At 42.7% G+C, this 24,246-nt stretch overlaps 1 protein-coding gene across 1 annotated transcript; it reads right to left on the reverse strand.

Moving 5' to 3' along the window:
- Positions 1 to 2,579: 2,579 nt before the first annotated feature.
- On the reverse strand, positions 2,580 to 5,440 carry LOC308044174 (histone-lysine N-methyltransferase SETMAR; the record flags this gene model as incomplete). The annotated part of the gene is made up of 2 exons (XM_080350692.1): positions 2,580 to 3,676; positions 5,363 to 5,440. The coding sequence occupies 2 exons, from the start codon at positions 5,438 to 5,440 to the stop codon at positions 2,882 to 2,884; spliced, it is 873 nt and encodes a 290-aa protein (XP_080206818.1). The 3' UTR covers positions 2,580 to 2,881.
- Between the last annotated feature and the right edge of the window lie 18,806 nt (positions 5,441 to 24,246).

A 24,246-nucleotide genomic window follows, 5' to 3' on the forward strand; every position in this document is an offset into this window, starting at 1 on the left:
AAAGTGTTTTTTGCACCATCCCTCACTCTAGGACATGGTGTCGGGCTGTATTTCTGTGCCAGGCACTCGCTGGCTCCAAGCGGAAGCTGCGGAAGCTGTGGCCTGTGCTGTAAGCTGGGAACCAGCAACCAGGCCTCCTTGCTGCCATGAAAACCGGGAGTAAACGTGGCCGTCCCATCAGCTGCTTTGAGACTCAACGGTGAAAAATGTGGTGGATTAACAAAAAATTTGGAGTCATGCCAGCCTTGCCCAGCATTGTATTTTCAGGAGTAAGCTGGGTTTGTTAATACAAATCCATCACTTGCCAGCTCCTTCTTCACCCTGTGTTTCACATTGAAAAGAAGATGCTGGAGAACATCTGGGGAGCCCTTCACCAAACATCAGCCTCCAGCAGGGGAAGAAGGTAATTCTAGGAAGAAAAAAAACGCCAACAATTCCAGAATACGCTGCTCTGCCTTAGCACTCGTGATAAAAGCTGTGGTAAATGTTTAGTGTAATAAAGACTGCCTTACCAGCATTAAATGTCTAATTAAGATCTATGCATCAAAAACATCTCTTTTACTCAGATTAATCAGGCAAGATTATCTTTACATCTATCTTTCCGCCATAAGAACAAATATACTTTATAAAAGATTTTGCCTGGAGCTGGTTTTGTTTTGTTCTTATGACTTTATTTAAATGAACCACTCCATGATGCCAGACCATCTCATTGTGCTGTAGGTCTCATGTGAAGGAAAGTCTTCCTGGTCTTCTATGGAGATGGTGGAATGTGTCCCATTCATGCTGCTTTTGTGTAATGGTTACTCTATTTTGTTACAAGATCTTTCATTAAGCAGCCTTGAATTAACCTGATTGGATTTCAATGGGAAAGTAAATCTCTGAGCTTGAGCGAGTATTAAATACTCAAATATTGATAATTGTTACTACACTTTGAGAGTAGAAAGGGGAGATTAGGTGGAGCTCAGTCTTTTGAGCCATTTGATTGAATTTATTGTGGAAGAGCACCACTGACCTGGGACTCCATGAAGCTGAAAGGAATCTGACGGAGAAGAAATGCAGCAGGTGGAAACAAGGGTCTGTTTTATTTTCCAGTCTGTTTTTAGCAGACCTTTTCCTTTGCTAGGATTTTGCTGCACACCCCCAGATAGCTGCAGTGCCACAGCAGAGCGGAGTGTAAAGCACAGGCTGGTAACAATCGCCATGCTGGTGTCCAACCCCCTGACAAGGTGTTATTTCATGTTCTTGCAAGGCCTTTACCATGGCTGGTGGTTTTCAGAAGTGCAGCACACTCTTGTTCTGCACTGTGGAAGTTTGTTTGAACCAGGTAACTGATATTCCCTTGCTAGAGGCAGCACCAGCTGGCTGGGCTGGAATGGGTCTGATTGCAGAGACAGGACGCTCAGCTGTGTTTGCTTGTTTAAGCTGGCAATGGAAGGACTAGATATTGCTAACTGTGTTTGGGGTTTTGTGTTTTGGTGGTGTTTTTTTTTTTTTCAAATCTACACTTCCTTAACTACTCAAAATCACGCCAAGTCCATATTAATAACAGGAAGCGAGCAAACAGTGCCGTCATCTTGAAAACCCATCTAATCTGGAGGAACAGGAATACAGATGGTATAAAACTAGTCCTGAAACTTTTTCCGGGAGGGAGAGGGGAAGTCAATCAGATCATCCGCTCCCGGCCCCCCTCTCCTGCAGGCTCACGGTGGCTGCTGCCATGACCTGTGGGGGAGGAGAACAGATAGGCCTCTGAACAGGACAAGAGACCTGGCAACCACAGCTGTGCTCTGGTACCTCCTGCAGCCTATGTTCTGTGTTACAGGACCTGGAGAACTTCCCTTGGTGGAAGCAGGCAGGCTGCACTGGGTGAGGAATAAAGATAACAGCCACCCAGCTTGTAAACTACTCTTGACAAGCAGCTGAAATCCTTCAGAAGCTTTCTGCACTGACACGAGTGACACTCAGTCATTAAGAAATCACATGGCAACCTTCATCTTAAACTGAAATCACAACCATATATAAAACTCAAAAGGTTGCTGCTGTCCTGCAGGCCAGCTGGGCCCCTGAGGCACCGCCCCACCTTGGGTGGGTATGTTTTCCCAAAGGTCACAAATACAGTTAAAGATCAAACTGTACAGAGCAAGTAACCCAGGGGTTTGTGCCACTGATGGCACGCTGGCATGACTGGAAAAAGTAGCGTTGTAGTTTGTCCGTCTTGTGTATTGAAGTTGGGGGAAATTCAAAACAAGCATGTTTCAAGCTTCTTCAATTTGTTGTAGAAAGGAAGTGAAGTAACACGCAGTTGCAGCATGTTCCCCACCCCCTGGCAAGGTCTCCTGTGTACACAAAGCATTCGGACAAATCTTTCTGGACAAGTTTTTCACATTAATAATAAATAGTTACTTACATTTTGTGGAACAAAAAACAATTATAGCAGGTAATTTTAAATAAGTTATTTTAACAGCATTTAAGAAACCTAATGCCCTTCTTGCAAATGTCAACATTCCTTGGTCTTCTGTAATTTTCAGTGACAATTTTCAGTGACAATTTTCTTTACTATCACGTCCTTTCTGTGTACCAATGTTCATTCTTTCTGAAAGTTACAAGTTGAGAGATGTGCTTTATCATACAGAAAACTGTTGGAAGAAAATAAGAAACCACAAGGCTTGGCTTAGTATCTGATCTGGAAACATCTTGAAGCTCCAGATCATACCATCCACCTTGAAAACACCCTCTAGGATGTTGCATGAAGTTATTCTCAGAATCTTTTGTTCTAGCTGTTACTCTAAACTGCATGTGCTTACTTTGTGGAATACACAATCAGGGTTTTATTAAACTACTAGAAAAAATGACACTTGTTGGGTGCCAAGGGACTGAAATGCTATGGAGAGCTCCCTGAACAAATGTCCGGCGTGGAAAAGAGGGAACTGTCCCAAGGAAAGAAGGAGGAACATGTGCGGGAACCACAGTAGCAAGGTTTTCTCAGTCTGTTATCTTCCTCTGAAGATTTTTGTTCTCTGTTAGTTGTTGGTAAATTATGGAACCTTCCAGAATAATCATATGAAAGTTCCTCTCCAGCAGAAATATCAGTAGCTGCAAAAAGTGCCAGTTTAGGCACCATTGAGTCAACTCGTACTGGCACCATAAATAAATTTGGTTCACAAGAATGATTCAGGAATCTGCCTACGTTACCAATGTACGTAGGGTCAACAAACGTCTCCATTACCTCACCACCATGGAGGTGCTCCCTCACCGCTATGATATAGTTCGAATCCTTTGATGTCTGGGCCTGAATTCTTCTGCGTGCCTCATTAAAGCCTAAAACTTCACCAGCATATTCACAAACAAATCTTCCTTTAGCGATGCGTTCCAGGGTGCGAAGCCCCCACCCTTTCTTTTCAGTCTTGAATACCTCAAGTCTGAATTGCAAACCCCTCTGGACTACCCTGTTTTGACAGGATTCACCGCAGCAGCACAAGGCATTGCATTCGAAAACAGGCCTGGCGTACTCCTCTGTGTCTGTGGGCCTGAGGCACAACCTGCTGTAATTTTCACCACGGCAAAGACACGAGCACTCGTCAACCACACAGGAGCTGGTAAGACAAGAACATCCTGGAAAGGTGATCTCTGTAGGGTCAATGTCCCCATCTGCTCCAGCCACGCTGTCTGGGCTGTACTGTAAAGAGAACAAGAGTCAAATCCTTGTCACGTTCAATCCTTCTTTCCACAGAGGCCATCCGAGTTTTCAGAAGTCTGTGTCTGGCAGCGACTGATCTCTGAACCAAAGTCATAAAATTTCTTTTTCCAGTAAATTTCTAACAACAAGTCTAACTTTTCTAAAACATCATAAAGAGTGCAAATCAGATACTCCATATACACCAAAAAAGAATTGATAGTCTGCTAGTGACTGAATTTCTCAAAATAGTTTACTAGCCAGAAAAAACCCCAAACATCCTTAGCAGGAAAAACACGTCAGTTAATTGTATCTAATTTACTAGATAAGATTCTTATTTGTAGAAACAGCAAGGTATCTTAAAAGTAATTTTTTCCTCCTTCAAAACACTCGATAAACTGCTTATAAGGTTACTCTATATTTTAAGTCGCAGAATTTCAAATGCCCATTTTTGTTAAAAATGAAGAAAATTTCTCTTCAAAATGCTGCACGCAGGTTAGTTCCCGCTATCGTCAGGGTAGTATGTGCGATGGTATTTGCTTCACCCTAAATTCTGTCTGCAGGAATAGATGTGGTTCAGTTCAAGCAACCCAAGCTGAAAATCAGGCTCTCAGAATTACACTAATGCCCCCAGCAGGTGAATGACTGAAGAACCATGGACTGTTGCAGAATAAAAGCTGATATATTTTTATTTTCATATTAAGCAAAGATTCTAAAGACAGCTACATATTTGTTTTTACTTTCTTCTCAGCATTCAGCTTGCAAAGCTTTATTTAGAAACCTGACGTATGCATTACTACTAAATATTACATTTCACAGCTTCTGTCTGGTTGCTTCTGGGAGCTGGGAAACACACCAGTTCACTCATAACCATCAGGTTTCTCAGTCACTTGGCTTTACTCAAGGCCAAGTTTACTAGTCCCTATATCTGTTCCCATTTTCTCCCATTCACTGACTACAAGCTTTCTTGTTTCTGTTAAATACTGGCCACCAAGCAATTTAGGATGATTAAGGTCTCTTTGGTCTTTATTTTCCCCCTAGTTTTGCTAGAGGCTTCTTCATCCAGTTTTCTAAAGCCTCTCTGATTTCCCTGCACAAGCTCCTAGGCAATCAGTGAACTGCCGGGAACTGCGCTTGGAACGTCCAATACAGAAAGCGCAGAAGCTGGACTATGCCTGAGAAAGCAGGGCAGAAGTGAAGAGTCTGAAGCACTGCCCTGCATTTGTCGGTTCCGTGTCCCCTGTGGCGCGCCCGGGCCGGCTGTGCAGAGGGGAGCGCTGCCCGAGCCGGCCCGGTTCTCACTCCCAGCCCCGACCCAGGCTGCGGTCACCGCCCTGCAGCGCCAGAGCTCTGCTGCTCCTCCGTGGGGCCTGACCTGCGCGGTTGAACTCTACGGGATGGCACACGCGGCTCAAACGCTGTCCGTGTGCCACGGCAGCGCACGGCGAAGAGCGGCCAGAGCGGTGCGGAGGGGCCGGTAACGGACACACAACCCCCTGCAGGCGGCACCCAGGATGGGCCGGTGCCGGCAAACACGCTCCCTGAGGCGCCACAGGCCGCTTCTCCGTCCGTCCGTCCGTCCGTCCGTCCGTCCCTCCCTCCCTTCCTTCCTTCCTTCCTTCCTTCCCCGCCCTGGTCTCTCCCCCTTCCCGGCCCGGCCCCCGGGGCAGCCGCGGCCCCCACCCCTACCTGAAAGGCCGGCGGAGCCGCCTCGGGCGGGCACAGCGCCACCGGCACCGGCTCCAGCCCGCCGCTCAGGTCCGCCATGGCCGCAGCCCCGCCCCCCAGCCCTGCGGGGATTGGCTATCCAGGCCGGAGGCGCTCTCTGGTTGGGCAGAGGGAGTGACGCACGCCCTGTGGACGCGCAGGCGCTGTGGGCACTTAAAGCGCTAACGCGGGAGCGGGACCGCGCCTGCTGATAGCCAGGGCCGCCATGTTGGTGCGATGTGGAGCTCGGCGAGGCCCGAGCTGCCCGCGGCGGTGCGGGACGGGACTGTCTGCTCCGCCTCGCCCTGCGGCCTCGCCCTGCGCCCGGGACATGAGGCTGCGCTGGACTGGGGCCTGTGGGAAGGTGGTGTGGCTGCTGCTGCGGGTCCCTCCCTGCGGGCCTGTCCCTTCAGAGACTGGCACGGCTTTGTGTGGTATCTGAAAGCACTGAAACCCGAGTAATTTCAAGTGTTAACTGCAGACTGCTGAATTATTTTAAGCCTTCATGTGACTCTAAATCCACAGCATGATTTTGAAGGTATTAGAGTTGGTGTGGTTTATTTGTTTTGTTTTTTGTTCTTCTTGCTATTTTACACTTTCAGGTAACCTTGGCTGCTGTGTTGGGAGGTAGTTTATTAAAATTAATTTTCTGGATGGAGGGAGATGGGGGGCCATGGGACTAAGCCCTGGCTTGGTCTGGGAGGCATAGCTAATATTATATGTAACATTCTTCTAACTATGACAAAATGCTTTCTGTGCATCATGATAAGAGCAGAGCAGTCACAACTGGTCTTGCCTTTTCTCCATGAACAGCAAACAGCTGTGGCTGGGAAGAGGAGTCAGCTGGGTGTACAGGTGTTGGTGGTTTTGCTGAGCTGCTGTGGTTGCCCCTTGGGTCAGGTGTTTTGGGGTATCAGGTTGAAGAGGCTCTTACCATCTTTTAATCTCTTTTTCCTCTTTGCGCAAATCATGTGTTCTCCTTGTGAAATCAATTATCCAGAAATGAGCTCCGCAGACTTAAGAGATGTAAGTCCCTGGAGCATGCTCTGTGCCCCTTCAACAAGGTGTTGTTTATGTCTCTCTGTGTGGTGGTTGCTGATGTGACTTTTCTGTTTCCTTTTTCTGCAACATCTAGGAAATGGAAGAGTCTTCACAAATTGATTCTGCCCTCCTCCTGCCTATGAAGAGGAGCTGAGTGACACCAGCGGAGAGGTACAGGTGGGTTTGGATGGTGAAGTCAGTGTTTGTAGGATGGACAATTAATGGGGATAGTAGAATTGACAGGGAGATAATGAATGGAGTTGTTTGGGATTGCACTCAGCATGTAAGAGAAAGGAAGGTGTGGAAGAGTTGCTTCTGGAGGTCAGTGCCTCCCAGAATATGGCCAGTTTAATTTTGGGGAAGACTCTGATCAGTTTGAACTTTGAGTCAGAGTATGCGGCTGTGAATGTAGAGGAGATGAGCACTTAACTACTGAATGGAATGAAAATGATGGAAGACTTTAAATACCTGCAGCCTGTCCTTTTCAGTTTGTCTACTCAGGCAGCTGCTTCCCACGGAAACCTCTGAGCTGCTTCCTGGTGTTGATGCTTTTGTCCTGCAAACACTTCTGTGGGGAAGACAGTAGATCCGTTTCCTGAAATAGATGCTGAAATGTTGAGCAATTTCAGCTATTGAAATATGCTTTTGGTTTTGTAGATTAGGGCTTTCTGTTATTACCAAATTGACCTTTAGAACAAGACACACATAATTTGGCTGCTAATCCTTAGTGCCAAATGGAGTTATTTTCCACTTTAAGTGACAAAAGTAATAAGTTTTTATGCTGTAGTGAAAGAAACAGTTTGCTTACATGTATAGGAGATGGGGTTTTTGGAAACTGGCAAAAGGTCATGGAAAACCCAGTGTTTTCCTCCTCCTCTTCCCCAGGGCTTCTATTGCATTGGACTGTGAATGTTTTGAACTGTTGAGATGTCCGGGTTGGGTGGAAAATTGTTGAAAACTCATTTTAGTTTGTTATGTAAAATTGTTGAAGGCAAGCTTCAAATGGCACTGAGAGTGAACTGTATGTGAACTTTGTTGTGCTGAACTAAGGCACCTGGTACAGCTGTGAATTTCTTTTTCAACACACTCTAGGATGACACTGTATGGTAATTTTTCTTTGATGGGTTGCCTGCATTTAGCTGTTGTTTTTTTCTCCCTGTATAAATAATGCTTTCTGCTCATTAATCATTTTCATGATTCTTCTCTGCAGTTCTCAGATTTTGTAATATCCATCTGATAATTGGAGTTTGGAAGGTTAATTATGCCTGGAACAGTGAGTTCATTTGACTTCACTGAATTTTTGTGGCTGATACTGTATATTATAACAAGGTGGTGGAGCTCAGGAGTGTGTGTGAACCTGCAAGATGTCCACTTTAAATCCTGTAGCATAAGAAGTTGCTGCGTGCACTAAGAAGATCTGATCAGAAGAAGCCTTTTTCTAAAAGAGCCTATTTAAGGGCTCCCTTTGGCTTCTTAGTTTCCTGCAGAACTAATCTGTGAAAGAATACAGTGTTCCTTTTAAGTATTTTATTTTATATTATTCCAAGAACAGCATTCCAGTTCTTGGCTGTTCTGAATAGGCTATTCAGATAGTTCTCAGATATTTAAACTCGCCATTTTACTTTAAAAGGAAGTACATCTGTGTGATATACTGGAGATGTTTCCTACAGGATACCTGAAGTGCTTCTTAAATCGTGGCATTGAGTGCAGACTTTCCAAAGGGACTTTAGTCTGTCCTTTCCAGGTTGAGTGTTTGTTAGCTGCCTTATCCATGCTCTCTTTATTTTGTGTCTTTCCTTCTCTTAGATACTTTTTTCTTTTTATTTCCTTTCTTACAGACTCTTTGTACTGTTCCTCTTCTCATGTCAGGTTTAAATTTTCCTTTGATTTGACCTTCACTTTTGGATGATAATCTCCAACAGGTTACTGGGTATGTACTCTCTATACTTCTGCCAGTCTATTGTACGTCTATTAGAATATTGATTTGCAGAGAGCGAAGTATAAAAAATCAATATCCCATTAAGTGGAGTAGAGTGACAATGCTCTAAGGCTAGTCAGGTTCAAAGACTCATGTCTAGACACTAAGCTGGTGTTTTTCACCCTATGGTCTTGGTGAGGCAGACAAGATGTGCACACCTTGTTAGGGTTTTGTTCACATGTATTCATGGCTGGAAGACTCAATACAACCAACCGAACTTTAAAAAGTGTTGGCAATGCGGAAGCATACTTTGTGGTATGACACATTTTATGGCTTTTTAGACAGTGTAAACCTCAGAACAGTAGAATATGGATGTTCTGCAGTGTATTTAGGCAGGATATATAGACATGAGCAATCTGATATTGCGTACCAGGGTCTGCTCTTAAGTGCTCAGAGAATTGTGGAAAGACCAGGTGTAAAGTTGTGGTGGATTGGTGTGGTTTTGTTGTTTTTTGGGTGTTTTTTGATTTATCAATATGAGATGCTTACCGTACACAGGTGATGAACACAGCTCCCCTGCCTGCCCCCTCGTTCTCTGCACAGTAGTCTGCCATTTGAAGATGGAGAGTCAAAACATACATATTTTTCTATTTCCTACTTTTGAACTCTTCTCAGACCAGACCATAGTTACTTTATGACATGCTCTTCCTACTTTAGTACTATTCCTAAACATCTAACCACAGGTGTGATTCCTTTCCATGTACTGGATTGCTGTTACTGTCTTTAAAAACAAACAAACCAAAACAAAACAAAAAAAACCCCACAACAAATACATTAAGTCTCTCTACTCATTGCTTAGCTAGGAAGCTGGATTTTGTCCATTTACAGCTCAATTCATTTATGCTTTATAGCTTGTAAAGTACATTAAAGTACTTTATGGGCTGAGAATTTGAAATGCTGAGAGAATGCGGCCTTCCTGGCGCGCCAGCTGTGGCACTGCGTGGTGGAGTTTGGCTGGCACGCTGCTGGCTTTTCGCGAGGCAGAGCTCATGATGCGTGGGTCACACCTGGCCCTCAGTGAGTTTGGAAGCAGGACCGACTTCTGCGGGTCAGTCCCGAGCCTGCAGCTCCTGCCTGCTGAAGCTGCCTCCTGCTGTGTGCTAATGAGCCAGTGAAATCTTCCATATGTAAATGGATGCTGGAATGAAAAGTCTGGTAATTGTGTTTGTGAATCCGAAAAAGGAGAAGTTAGAGATCAGTTTATTTAAGTATGCCTTAGTTCTGCAGAGAAACTTGACCTTGGAAAATGCTGTGTTTGAACAACATAGTTTATCAAAATATCTCCAAGTGCTTTGCAGAGATAAATGAACTTTTTTCCCTTCTTGTACAGATAAGAAAACTGACGCAGAAACACATGAAATGAGTTAACCACTGGTTGAGCTATTGTTTTGGGTTATCACAGGGCTCTGCATTTCATTTCTCTATGTTGCTCTTGCAGCGTTGATTAGGTAATGTGAATCATAAATCTCTTTGCCAAAACACAAACACTCACCAAGTCTTGACTTTCATACAAGTAACAAAAGTTCTATAATGTTTAGTCACATCCTCAGTTGTAAACAAAGCAGTTTAGAAGAGTGGGAACAATTCAGATCTCGCAATGCAAATTTCTTCCTGATTAATAGTAATGCATTTCAGTGAAAATCAGTTTCGGTATGTATTTCAGTTAAATAAATTCACATCTATGAAGTATTCTGGCCTGACAGCAGTAGGTGAGATACTTGCAAAAACTAGGTGGACCACCCATCTATTGGCTAAACTTGTAATACTGTTTTGCAGGGAATCTGGTCTGAGTGTATTATTCTACTTTCATTAATAGAGAATGTTATATAACAGCATTCCTGTTACATAGATTTTTGTGTAACAATATTTCTTCAAAAGAAACTCATTACTAAGTGAGGCACAGAACTGCCTTGCAGACTGAGGGATTTTTATTTTTCCCCTTTGAAACACGCATCAAATTTCTGCTGTGCTCCCCATCTGCTTGTATGAGAAAACTTCATTTGACATCAGTGACCTCTGACAAGCCCTGCATAGATAAGGAAGATATTTGCACACCATTCAAGCCTTTTATGGATTACGTATGTAATGGGAATTTTCCAAGAATTGAAGCCAGTATTTCAAGTTGATGTATTAGTACTATAGTGTGCTTAGCAAACTTCTGCTGCAAAACTTGGTTTTTAGTTTTACTTAACTTGCTGCTGCTTTTCAGCAGTTTGCCAGACACAGAACTGTATGTTCTAGTGCTTGTAGAAAGTGAGTAAATGAAGCAGAGAGAGTATCTGTGTAGATTTGCTGCAGTGCTGTTCACCAAAACAGTGGTTGTGCAGTTCCTTTTATCTTTATCTCTATAGGGTGATGTAGTTTATGGTTAGTGTGAGGCGGTAGATTTTGCATTTTTATGAGGTTGTGCTTTTAGTGTCTTCAGTGCCAGATATATTTGACAACAGCAGTCCGAGTTACTGGTTTTGCACAGCAAGTGCTTTCCTGGCCGTTCAGGTGGGTATGTCGTGATACCTTGTTTGTCGATGACATGGGTGTCATTGTGGCAGACACAGCTGAAGCCAGGCTGGGGTCATGCTGCCGTTCCCTGTTCCAGCTGACAGTGACGATGGCCTCTGATCACACTGGGCTGCAGCCCATGGGCAGCTCACTGGTTTGTGTGCACAGAGTGGTCACAAAGCGGGTTGTAGTTGATGTACTCATGTTTATAAAGATGTGTGTCTGGTGCCAGGGTAGGACTTGCTGCTGCTCAGAAAGTTACTGCTGGCTTTGCATAGCTGGGTTTTTTGGGGTATCTAAAGTTTATTTCCAAGGCTGCTGGAAAACTGTTCTGCTCTGAGAATGGAATAGAAGGTTGAGTCAGGAATAATAATTTTTATCTTCAGCGGGTCAGGCATGATGGATTGTGGAACAGGTTCTTCCAGTTCTTGTCACACATAGTGTCTTTGTCAGTAATAAAAATGGGTTCTTTTTATTTTTCCCCAAGCAATATTGGCTTAATATATTAAAAAGTTTTTAACCTGATGATTCTGTACTATTTATGTTTTCCAAAAGAGTGTGTTTTGCATTTTTTTTGTATTTGCGTCGTTGAGAAAGATGTGTTGCAAGAGAATGAAAAAGTTCCTTGCTGCTCCATAGCTGTACTTTGATTTAAATGAAATCCATAATTTTTCCTTGTTGGTATGACAACAGAAAACACAAAAGTGAATTTAAATCAAGAATACAGATGAGTGCTAACTGTATGTGCTGTAGCAGTTAAATAAATCACTTAATAATTCTAGAATAATAATTCAGTAGGGCATGCAGTCAAACAACGCTTTTAAGAGGGGAGGAGCAGTATAAAGAATTACATGTGTTTAGTGTAGTATTTCACTGTGATAGTAAATCAATTCCCCTCGTCAAATTATATGAACAAATTTACAAGTATGTACATGTTTAGGGCAATTAATAAGCCGTCTTGTATAGGACTAAGGTATCTTGTTTTGCACTATAACCTTTGAATACAATTTATCTCAAAGGCATTATATGTAAAACTTTCTAAATGCTCCTTCTCAATGAAAATTTAGGAAGAAAAAAGAGAAATAGTGTCTTACTGAAAAAGTAAATGGTAGTTTATGTAGCATTCTAGTTGCTTAGGATTTAATTACCTTTCAAAGCTGTTAATTTTGATATGATATTTCTGTTCTGATAAATGTCCTCTACAGCACTCTTTCTGCATGTTTTATGAAATGAACATTTTTAAGAACTTCTGAGTCTTTCTGAATGCTTTACAGCCAGGTGCAATTCCAGCACCTGGGAGCTGTGGGAAATGGTCTTTTTCTGGACCCTTAAGCATGTGCAAGTCTCATGTAGGTGACAGCACACTGTTCAACCACCAGGGACCAGGAGACACCACGTCCTGCGTGCCCAGGGACCGAATCAGCAAATGTGACCTCTGCTTGCACTCCAGCCACTGGTTTCTCCTCAGAAGCCCCTGTAGCTTATCTCTGAGTTCCTCAGACCTGGGACCATGAATGTGCAGTGCAGAGCTGTGCTCCCAAACAAAGCCTGCAGGTTCTAAAGCAGGAAAAAAGGGGGCAAATTAATTGTGTCCCCCTCCTTTTTTTTTCTGAAAAGAAGCTGAAATTGCCGCCATCACCAAATTTTGAACATCTTTAGCTATCTTCTGCTCTGTGCCAAATTACTTGCTCTTTGCTGCTTCTGGGGAGCAGGGACAGCAGGTACAGGTATGGGCAGGGAAGAGCAGGAATTGTTTGATAAGGTCAGCAGTGCTGGTCTTAACCGTCTGCAGTGCTCTGTGAAAGTGACATGTTTTGAATATGTTTCTAACTCACCTCCAGCCTGCTGTCATCCTTGTTTGTTGTAACACTGACTACTTTGAAATGCTCATCCATGTAAAGTGAGTAGCCGATGATGGGGCTGTGCGCTGTATGAGTCAGTGACGCACAGACCAACAGCCCTGGTGTCAGCCAGAGCCTGGGTGAGGGTGTGGACAGCGGGGTCCCCAGGCTGCGCTGCAGCAGAATGCAGTTTGGGGTGTTGAACAGCCCCTTCTGTTCTACAGGGTTTGTATTCAGCAGAGAGCAGCAGTTTGCAGAATCCAGTGGTCAGTATGGTTACCTGCTTCAGATCACAGAATGGATAATAAAAGTGTTGGAGGAAAGGGGGACAGGGTCATGCTCCTGGGTTTGGCTCCAGTTCATTAGAGAAACAGGCTGTAAAGAAGAGGCAGTGAATCCCTTTTGTATGAAATACAAATGAAAGAGAAGGTATTGGCACCAGAAGGCAGTGTTACCCAATTAAAGAGAGAGAAAACTGATACAAGATCCCGAGTCAGCTGGCAGGTCAGATGGTTTGGAAGCTAGTTAGAGGCTCTTATGAACAAGACTTTAAAAGGACACCTGACAACTTGATGATTCTCCCTGTTGCCTCCCATTTCAGTTTAAGGCTTCAGAGGTGGACAGAAAAGGGGTTTTGCTTGTGTGGAGGTTTCTTTACGCATGTCTGTGTAGATCAGTATTATTTCTTTGTTTTCCTGGTGCAGCGGGCATGTAATGTATGAGCATGTTCTTCTCTCCTTACCTTACAGAAAAGAGTATAAGGGAGGTGGAAGCCCAGTAGCAGCTGAATTCTGGTTGCTTTCAACTGTACAGCATAACTTCAGTCACCCTGATGCATGGTTAAAAATCCCCAAAGGAGAAATCAGTGTGATTTTGGAGAATCCACTGTTGATACCATGAAGAGGAAATCTTGACTGCATTGAAATAATTTGTCATCAATGAGGTGGGGTTGTGGCATTAATTTTCATTTCACTAAAATGCAATGGAAAATGCTCAGTTCACAGGATGCAAACTGAAAAGAAAAATTAGAGCGGAGCTCAGACAATATACTTGAAGCAATAGTACTGTCTAGGGGAAATGCATAAGGTAGGGGGTAAGCATAACTTTTCTTGAAAACAGGCTTGAATTTGGATGCTTAATCACTTAAGTTTTTAAACCATTTATTAATATTAAAAACCAGTCAGCTTTTAATGGACCAGAGCACTGCAGTGGTTCCCTCGTTTTCTGTCAGTCCTAAGGCTGAACGAAACTTTTGGAAGTGCACAGATATTCACACTCACTTGCAGTTTTGTTGTTGCTATGGTGATGCAGACTGAGGTTTTCAGGTGTTTCAGGTGCAAATGGCTTACCTCTAAAGACACAAATGTAAGGATTAAAAGCAACCAGCAGATCTTATTCAGTGTTTCCTTTGAAGAAGGAAATGGCCCTCAGGAGCTGAACAGCTAGATGGACTGGTGCATTAGTACATGGATGATGAGAAGCCTTTCCTTCCCTTGCACCAGGCTGCCTGTGGCCCCTTCTCTTCCTGGGGCTGATTCCTCAGCAACAGGATGGAGCTTCCCCTGCTAATTAGCTTGTTAGTAAAAGAGAAAGAGTAGCCAGCCTTCCTGTCTCAAGAAAGTCCTTTGCTTAGCTGTGCTGTGTGGTCACAGTTTTTGTTATTTGTCTTCAGTGCCGGTTTGAGATGCTTCCCTGGAGAGACCTTTACTAGGGTAAGGAAGTGTTTGAAGACACTCTTCAGGTTTAGTTAAAAGCACAAGCAGCTCTTTTGCATGCTTTCATGCCCTCGCATCCCATGGATCAGGAGTTCCTCACGGGAGTTCTCCAGTGCTATTAAGGATCTCAAGGCAGGTATTTCCAGACATACAAATTGAATTTAAAACTACAAATGTGATGATCCCAGTATTATGCTGGGGAGTCTCCATGCAGGAAGTAAACTTTTTAGGGATTTATCACTGAACATCATAAATCCCGTCTTTGACACTAACCTCCGTGAAGCGTGTCCTTTGCGTGCAGCCCACATCACCAACCGCTGAGTAGGCAAAGGTGAAGGAGAGAACGTTGTTCCTGTTGGAAAAGCAGCTGAACTGCTGTGGAAATAGTCTGCTCTGATTTTTTTTTTAGGTTAGCGTTAATTGGGTTTAATACTTTTTGGTTCTTCTGTTTTTAAGAGTTTAGAGAAGCAAGGAGACAGTTACATAGTTAAACTGTGTCGTGAGTGCCACAGGAGTTAGCACCTTCCTCAGAAGTGTTATTTAACTGGCACCTTCCATGAACTGGTAGCTGACAGGTATGTTTGGGATATTGCACTTAAAAACAGTATTTCCTGGATGTGCCATTATGTTTTCAGTCATGGCTTGTTTTCCCCTTTCCTCCTGAATTCTCTAAGTGCTTTTTAATTCATGGTTATTTCTCTCACTGTGTGGCTGAGAATGCATTGCATTTGTTCATCACAGAAGGCAAACAAGGAAGAGGTAGAAGACATGTACTTAGCAAAGCTGCAGGTAAGTGCTTGCCTTCTTGGAGGGGAAGCCATGAACTAATTGGAACACAGTGGATTTAAGAGCTGTAATCAGGTTTCATATCCACATATTTTTTTTTAATCTTGGAAATGAAGAAAATTAATTGGCTGCAACTAGTATTCCTGGTGCCATGGCTACTGAAAATAAGCAATTTTGGTAGAGATCAGGTTGTTTCTAGAACAAGTTTAGGAAAAGTTTTAAAAACAAACCAGCTAACCAGACAAAACCTCAAACAAAAAAAACCACAAACAAACAAAAACAACAAACCAACCAACCACACATACATGCAAAAATCAACTGATCAGCCCAACAAAACCAGAGACCTTTCTGCCTGTATTGTATTTTATGACTCACTTTAGAGGATGCAAAGACTGACTGTGCATTCCCAGCCTTTCTGTGGTCCACCCAGCATAGTAAGGTCCTCAGTTCCTCTGCTTGTTACCAGAGTGTAAATACTGATACAAATTTTGTAATACAGATTAGCAAATGAATTATTTGTACCAACATTCTTACTGATTAATCTTGAGTTCTTGCTGGTAATTTTGGCATGCCTAATAAAGTGGTAAGAACTGAAGGGGAGGCTGAAGTTCTTTTTGGCCAGGCAACTGTGTGGTATTGCTCTTATGGGCTAGTCAGCCCTGATGACATTCTATGAACTGTGGAAAAAGTGAAAAGCAATCTTGCTTTCAAAGGATTGGTGGTGACCTTTAAATTAAGGCTGGGAGTCTCATCATAAACTGCAACTGCAGAATACATGACTTACTTCCCTTCCCTTCTGAACTGAAAGGTTGTTTTCACTGGAATTACCACTTATTACAGAAAGGTCAAATTCGTATAAGTGCATCTCAAGTAAGTAGACAGTGACCTTGTTTACCTCAGCACAGTGTTCGCAACTTCGTAGCTCTGTGTGATTTGTTTTTTAAAAGATGATGCTGTCCTCATTCTTTTGTAACATGTTAAATAGACACATCTGATGGGCTGGACTTTGAACTGCTGCGAATTGTTTCTGTTTGCTTAGATGGAATAATGGTAAATTACGCTGGTGTGAGGTTTGGTGCTTTGTAGGAGTTGTTGTTCAACTGTTCTTCGTTCACTGTCTCCCCAGAAAGCAGTGTGTGAAGACTGAGTTTTATAGGTGTTACTCTGTGTGTGCTGTTGGGCTTACCAAGACCTCCTGTGTCATACACTGCAGAGTAAGTGAAGTCTGCATTTTACATTTTAGTTCATGAATTGCACAGAATTGTGGAAATTATGGATAATGTGTATAAGATCCCCCTAAATGCCACTGGATTTCAGTATGGCTAAATTGTCAAATTGCTTAGGGGCTTGCTCTTAGACTAGATTTTACAGTTCTGAGTTAGATACAGGAAGAACCTCTTTTCCCAAGGCTTGATGAAGGAGTTTAGAAACCCATCTCAGTGCTGCACAGAAGATTCCACCTTTGACAGGTGTGTCACTGTCTTTGGGAAGGAGCTTGCTCTTGCAAAACTGGCGCAGAGGTCACTCTTCATTCCGTTGTGTGCACATTCTGCCGCTGTCTTTTAAAACACCAATGTTGAGAGAGACTTGCATTTCAGCCTTTTTTTTGTGTATGCCAAGAGATGTCAGCCACTGGAATGTTATGGACTGTGTGTGTAGAGGATGAAGGGATCTGCAGCAGAGGGCAAGACATCTTGAATACCACATGTATAAGTGCATCTCAAGTAAGATACACACAGATGTGGAAACTTGTGTTAGGAACACGTGGGTATAGGAGTGGATGATGTTTCTGTCAGTGCATGGTGATGTCTTTATGCTTAATACTGAATTGTTTCTTTAACTAGTAGCTGTCAAAATTTAAATCCTCTTGATGTTTTCTGGAGCTGTTACTTGCAATATTTTGGTGATCTCTTAGACCTCATATTACAGAGAGTGTAAACATTGTACATCAGAAACTGTTAATAACTGCTTACTCCCGCCTCTGCATTTCCAGTTGATACAGGTAGCATTAGGCTGTACTTCTGTCTTTGCTGTATATATCAAATTATGTTATTTATGATTTTTATATAGTTGAAGGGACAAAGAACTTTAAGCCATGTTTTACCCACAACTCTTCTGGCATTTTGATACTGTTTTAATCAAGTGGATAAGATCTTGAATTGAGGACATTGGTTATATGCTACTCATAAGCTGGCTATTAAAATGAGTTACTCTTGTGGAAAAATAATAAAAAAGGAGTTTAGACCATATTTAAACTCCTAAGTTGTGGGATTTTTTTAGATTTTTTTTTCAGGCCAGTCTAACATGAAGTACAAATCTTCAGAGTCAGTGAAATAGACTGGATATAGGCTTAACACTTCACCTAGAGCTTCAACCTGTTTTTAATTTGGCTAGTAAGAGAAACATGTCTGTAAATCTTTTTATTATCTTCTAATGTCTTTTTACTGTAAATTTATTCCTGTGTTTGTATAGAACTTAAATTGTTATCTAAATATCTGCCATGAGATGGCAGTGTGATGCTGTTCCATGTGCTGGATGAGATTGTAGGAAAATCCGGTAGCTCTGACAATACAGAGCTTTCTTCCTTGAGGTTTTTGGTGGCCTCTCCTAGAACACACCAACTTCCTACATGCTGTGGATTGAGAAAATAAGCAAAAGTTAAAACAGTTGCCTGCCTTGTAGAGACGAGCAGAGTCCTGCAAAGTTATACTCCCAACCTTCATGTGTGTTGGTTTTTCGGTCTCTCTCCAAGAGAAATCCCAAGGCAGCTTTTAGGCTGGCATCATGTCCAGCTTGTTCACCAGGTGTGGTGGAACACTGATTTCTGTTAGCTGTTGAATATTAATGCAAAAAAATCCTAAACCCCCAAATATGTATCGCCTCCTGGGTGCTGTGTATATCCAAGTGAGGCAAGACCTATAGAAAGAGGTAATATCTCTTATTTGTCAGAGTTACAAGAACAGACAAACTTTCTGGTATGAAAGCACTTCTTCAAATCTCTGTTGTACATTCAGACATTCTAGGCACACCAGAACACAGAGCTGTTAATACTGAAAAACTTCCTTTCTCTTTTGAAAACCAAAGCATTTATTGGAAATGGCCGGTGGGAGATCAGAGGAGTAGCTGTGGAGTGCTCCATTCCACTGTTAATATCAAAAGGACTTGAGATGATGTCTGAAAGAGACTTCTTTGTTCTGTTTTGGTGGGTTGTGCTTGCATTTCACAGATGCATGTGAAGTCTGTAATAGTTTGTCAGTGCTTGTACCTTCCTGGGCTTCTAAGTGTAATTTAGTTCTTGATGTCAGAGGCAGTTTGTAGATTGTGATTGTTTGGATGCTGGTGTTGATAAGAGTTCTGATTTAGAAGAGAAGCCCCTGAGGAGCGAGTAAAGCCTTGGTGTTCATCTTCAGAATAAACAGCACCTCCCGATGTGAGCTGACCACCATCAAACATCATACTGCAGGTTTCCCGTTGTCGAGTTGCGCATTGGGTTCTGTACCAGTGATGCTGGAGACTGGTTTTTGTGCTGCACTGTTATCATGTTGCCTTTTCTCCCTTGCCATTGCATGTGAAAAGCTTAAATTCAAACTGGACGTCTGTTCTTTGAGAATGTTGTCTTCAAAATAAATACTTGTAGTGCAAACGCTTCTACTGGTACCATTCATTGCTAAAATCTGACTCTGTGACACTAGCACAAGACTGTGAAATAGCCATAAGTAAGCACTAATTTCCTTCTTGTCCCTTTAAAAATATATTTGGGTACCTCTGAAAAAAGATACAGTAATAGTGTGTTTGTTTGTTTGTTTTTTGAAATTGTGTTACTAAGACTCCAGTTGGCAGCAGTATTCTTCAGCTTTTCTACTTAAGGATATGATTCTAACCCCAAACATTCTCATGCATTTTGCTGCCTTGCCAATGCATCTGTAACAGTTTAAGCATATAAATAAACCTCCTTCTGTCCTGCTTGGGCTGTGGATGATGAATTCTGTCATCAGGTCGGTGAGTTTCATGTGTCACTTTGCCCAGCAGAGATCCCCAGCCTGAGCTCCAGGGGAGTTTGTGTTGGGGGATGCCAGCAGCTTGGGAACCTCATCCTCAGGATCCAGCCAGGCACCCGCGTGTGTCTCTGCCGAGTGCTTCCCTTCAATTCTGCTCATCTCTCCCCAGCTACTCAGGACCAACTGTGTTGGATGCAGCTTATATCTGGCCAGCTGCTCTTGAGTGACAAGGGTAGTGCAGCGACTGGCAAGAGATAGAAAAATTGTATAAAACAAAGATTAGGCAAGTTTCATAGGTATTTAAGTAAGCAATCTGTGCCCAAGACCTGCTTGATGCAGGAATTTGTGGGCATCAGTTTCTACAGGTATGTTGAGCGGACAAACCTTCAAAAGCAAACAAGCCCACCTAAAAACCCCTTTCTTGTGAATGACTTTGGCCCCCTCTGTGGTCCAGCTCCTCCATGCTCGCTGTATGAAGCAGGTCTGGATCTGGCCATTACCCTCCAGGGCTCCCCCAAACCTGCACCCCGGCTGTGTGCCAGTGGAAGCTGCTGCTGCAGGAGTCACAGTGATGCTGCTTGGGTTAAGGTGACAGAGGAGACACCGAGGGGATGAAGCTGAGAGGCAGGGTGCAACTCTGCTCATTGACTCCTCTGAAGATTTGTGGTCTTCGAGGGTGCAGACAGCGCTGGTGTAAACCAGAGTGTCTCCAGATGCTTCACTGTGCAGTGGGGTCAGGAGAGCGTTAGATTTCAAAACCTTCATTCCGTTTCAGGTGATTAAAGTCTTTCTCAAGAGTTTTCTGCTGTTACGCATGAGTAACTTCAGAGTCACCAGTAATGGGCATGGGACAGAAAAATGTCGTAATGAGCTTCATTTCTTTTCTCTCCAGATATCAGTGTATCTGGACCTGTGACTCTTTCCCAGACTTCTAGGATTGATGATAATGAACCCAGGGCTGTAACGAAGCCTTCTGGTGCCTGTGATGAGGTGTCAGGTTGGTTTCATTCCTTCTGAGCTTGAAGAAAGACTGGACTAGGTTTACATGGAGAATTTGCCATGTTTGGCTGCATGTGGGAGAACATGTTAAATGTCATGTTCCTTGTTTCATCAGCCCACATCTGCAGCTGAGTTCTCAGCTCAGATTGCCTTTCTAATGTTTCTGAAATATGTAGTTTTGTAATTCAGAATATGAAAAGTAAATAAAAAGCACTGTCTAGCAAGTTTCTTTTTAACGAAGGTATTTTTAAGCCACTGTTAAGGTTCTATTTTGGAGGATAGGAGGGGAAGAGTACCATTTGAGGTAGGTGCTGCTGGACACTGCTTTCTGTGGGCAGCAGTGTTCATTTGTACATTTAATGTTTAGTTTGGGTTTTAGTCCAAATTGTTTTAAATTGTCAGTTGAAGATACTCTCTCATTCACGTAGGGTGTTACTTCTCTAATCAATAGCACTTTGTCAGGACAGTTACCTAATATTCAGTCTAAATTTTCAGTTTCTTAATACAATCCAATACTGCTGGCTCATGTCTCCCTTACTATAAAAAATATTTTATACTCTTATTCCAGTTTCTTAGCTTTTTAGAATTTGTACTTCTGAGTGAATTTGAAGTTTCTTACCTAGTGCACATCTATTTTTCTTTGCTTACTCTTGAATTACATTGGTCTAAATGCTTTAAATACTCTAGTCATTCTAAAGGCACTCTTCACTTGCAGAAAATGAAGGGATGATCTTTGTAATGAGTGAACAGAATTTGTAACCGTAAGTTTAAAACTCAGCTGTCCTTCATGGTGTTGGTGTTCCAAAGCCACAATTGCAGTCGTGATCTCAGTGGTTACGTGTCTCAGTTCAGCTACATTGCAGATGGCTGTCAGGGAGACCAAAAGCTGGTTTGTGGCCAACAAGAGATAAGAGTGGGAAGCTAGACTGAGCAGCGGAGTCCAGAGAGGACTGGACCTTCATCTGAGTCAGCAGAGTCTGGTGCTGTGCTTTTTTTTGTTTTTAACCACGTCAGAAGATTTTGAAGGACTTCAGAGGAGAGGTGAGGGAAAGACTGGGGAAGTGAGGTCCAGAGGACAAATGACTCCTCAGAGGTTGCCCAGCAGGATGCGGCACGGAACTTGGGTCTTCCAAGTCCACCTCCATCTTCTGGCCAAACTGCGGCAGCTGGAGCGGAGTGCTCGTGCCTGCTGCTGCCGTGGTTCTCCTCGCCCTGTGTGTGGTTCTCCTCACCCTATGCTCTAGCAATGCTGTTTTCCCTCAGTGTTGTAGCCAAACACCAGCGGGAGTCCTTCCATTGACATTTGCAGGCTTCTGGTTAGATGTGGTTTTGCAGAGGAGGGAACATCATCTTCAGTGTTAAGCATTGTGGTAATTCTTGTGGTGTTCAGGGAGTTTTAGATCAAATATTGACTGAAATCTTGCCTCTTGGAAATGATGGACTGTGTCTTGTGCCAAAAAGCATGCTGAGATTGTCATGTGTTATCACATGGAAACTTGTGTATAATGGCCAATCTGTGTTCCCACTCAGTCAAAATAAACTGTTGTTTAGCATTCAGAATCGTCCCTGCTCAAGATTATCTACACATATGCCACTATTGCAGCATTTGAATGATTTGAGTGTGCAGGGCAGAATAGGGAGAAGGCCTTTTGCAATTACCAAGGCTATTTCTTGTCTGTCAGCATTCTATGTATATATAGATAGAGAGATACGACTTTTTTTTCTCCCCAACCTCTCAGGTCATTCTGAAAAGCACTTTGTATTTTATCCCCTTCCATGTGTTCTCATGGAATGTACTGTTACGTACCTCGGTTAAATTTTATGCTACAAGCTCTGATTTGTTTATGTTGCCAGAATTAACTTTGTCTTTGCTGCGCTTCCTTTAAAGGGCTTCCAACATGAGTATTTTCATCCATATCTTTTTGCCATAGACGCTCAGAATATTTTTTGGGTTCTTAGAGATCCGTCCTTCTCACTTCAGAACCTTTTACTACAGACAGCATTTAAGGGGTAAAAGATACTTGACCTAGTTATGGAAATAAAGACTGTAAAATGTACACTGGTGGAGATTCTCCTGCTGGAACTGTGTATCTTGATTCCTGATTGGCTTTGTCTTTCCATCTGTTCATCTCATCTGCGGCTCTTCCACTGTCTCTCACTGAAGTCTGCTCAGAAGCTGGTAATTGCTGGTACATTTTATTGTGTGCCAGACGGTTTTGGGACTGGCTGCTGACTTCTTTGTGCTGCACTGATCTGCTTTTGTTCCCCTGACTCAGATCTGCTTCTCTCTGTTCCTCTCTCTGACATTGACAATTTTCTTCCAGGGAAAAGACTCTGACAAGATTTTTATAGAAAGTAACAAAACCTTTTTTTTTTTTTTGCATAGGATCTACTTCTTCACTTCTTCATGTGGCCTTTTATCTCAGTTTTCTCTTGTATTCTACCTTTACTATGTCATTTCAAAACTTTGTGTTTCCTGTAGTTCTGTCGCCTAATCTTAGTGTGATTTAGGTTGTTTTCTGTTATGGTTGAAATACCTTTTCTTTCATCATTGTGAATAATTAGTTGAGCAGTCCTTTGAGCTGTATATTTGAGATATTTCCCCCTCCCCACACAACGCTGCTTCTCCTTCTTTATTGTGGGAGTCAGTTTGGTTGAATTTCATGCTGGTGTAAATGCAGAGCAGCTATACTGGTTTCTGTTGGGTTGTGCTGGATTACCTGGCCGTAACAGAGATTGCAATGTGACGGCTGGCTTGCTTTTACTGAATGCATCACAAGCTTTAAAACTAGAAAACTGGCAGTATTGACTAGAGGCAGCTGCCCTTCAGTTTTGTTCTAACAGTGCTTTATGATTTGAGTTTTTGAATGAAGATGCTGGTGTTCCAGGCTTGGCCTGTTTTGAGGAGGTATTTTCAATGTGACCTCGGGTTATAAACAAATACTGTGATTATGAAATGCACTTGAGCTTGTTTCTAGTGGCTTGAATTTTAATTCCAGTCACCTGAGAAGGATGTACATGGTGTTAAAGGAGTTTGACTAAGTAGTCTATGTCCAAGATTCACTTTTTTTTTTTTAAAAAAAAAAAGGAAGAACTAGAAAAGAACTTCAAACTTCATACTGCGCAAATATTTCCCTCCCTCTTCTCGTGTACCCACTTTCCATTGTTTTCCCGGTGGCTTTGGAAACTTAATTAAATTCTAAATAAATTTTTGTATCGCACTTGGCACACAATACTATTGACAATATAAACAAAGCAGATGGATTGTTTAATGCATGAGAAAGAGATAACAAAAAGGGGAAATAAACTGTAGGTTGCTTACAGTGGCTGCAGTGAGGACTTACTGCATTTCTGACATCATATAGAGCAAAACCCAGTGGTTTCAGGTTGTTTCAGTTCTAATATCCCTAGTAATTAGTCACAAATGAAACTCAGCCACCCTGCATTTCTGAACATGTCCAGTCCTTGCCATGCAAGGAGTTGGGCAGAGAGGCAGTGCCCTGTGCCATTGCTCTCCGCAGGATTCGGGGTGTGGAGTTTGCAGGTCTTGGGTGGTGGAAACCAGGCAAGGAGGGGAGCAGAGCCAGGGCTAGGGCTGGTGGGGCTGTGCCCATATATGTTTTGCTTCATCTTTCCTGCGCTTAAATGTCCTTGGCCTTACAGACCCTCTTCTCAGGTACTCGCTGCCAAGAGAGATGCTGCACTTGGTATTTCTTTTTGAAAGAAGTCTGTTTTCTGGTAAATACAGTAAAATGCATATCTTCCTAAGGGAGTAGCTGGCAAAACTTAGTGGACTTTTTTTTATTTAGGAGGCCACAATATATGAGCAGTGGCACTTTTTGGCTTTAAAAGCTGATAGTTGAATCTATGGATATCTAATGTATTGTAGCTAAATTTGCAGAAGAGACAGGTGATGGTGTTTGTCTTTATTCCTGGGGCACAGTTTGGGGCTCCTCAGGGAAAATGGTAGAACCTGTCCCTTTGCAATTAAGCTGTTGTACTAGCTTTT

This window comes from Nesoenas mayeri (assembly GCF_963082525.1).
Source record: "Nesoenas mayeri genome assembly, chromosome: 10".
Taxonomy (NCBI): domain Eukaryota; kingdom Metazoa; phylum Chordata; class Aves; order Columbiformes; family Columbidae; genus Nesoenas; species Nesoenas mayeri.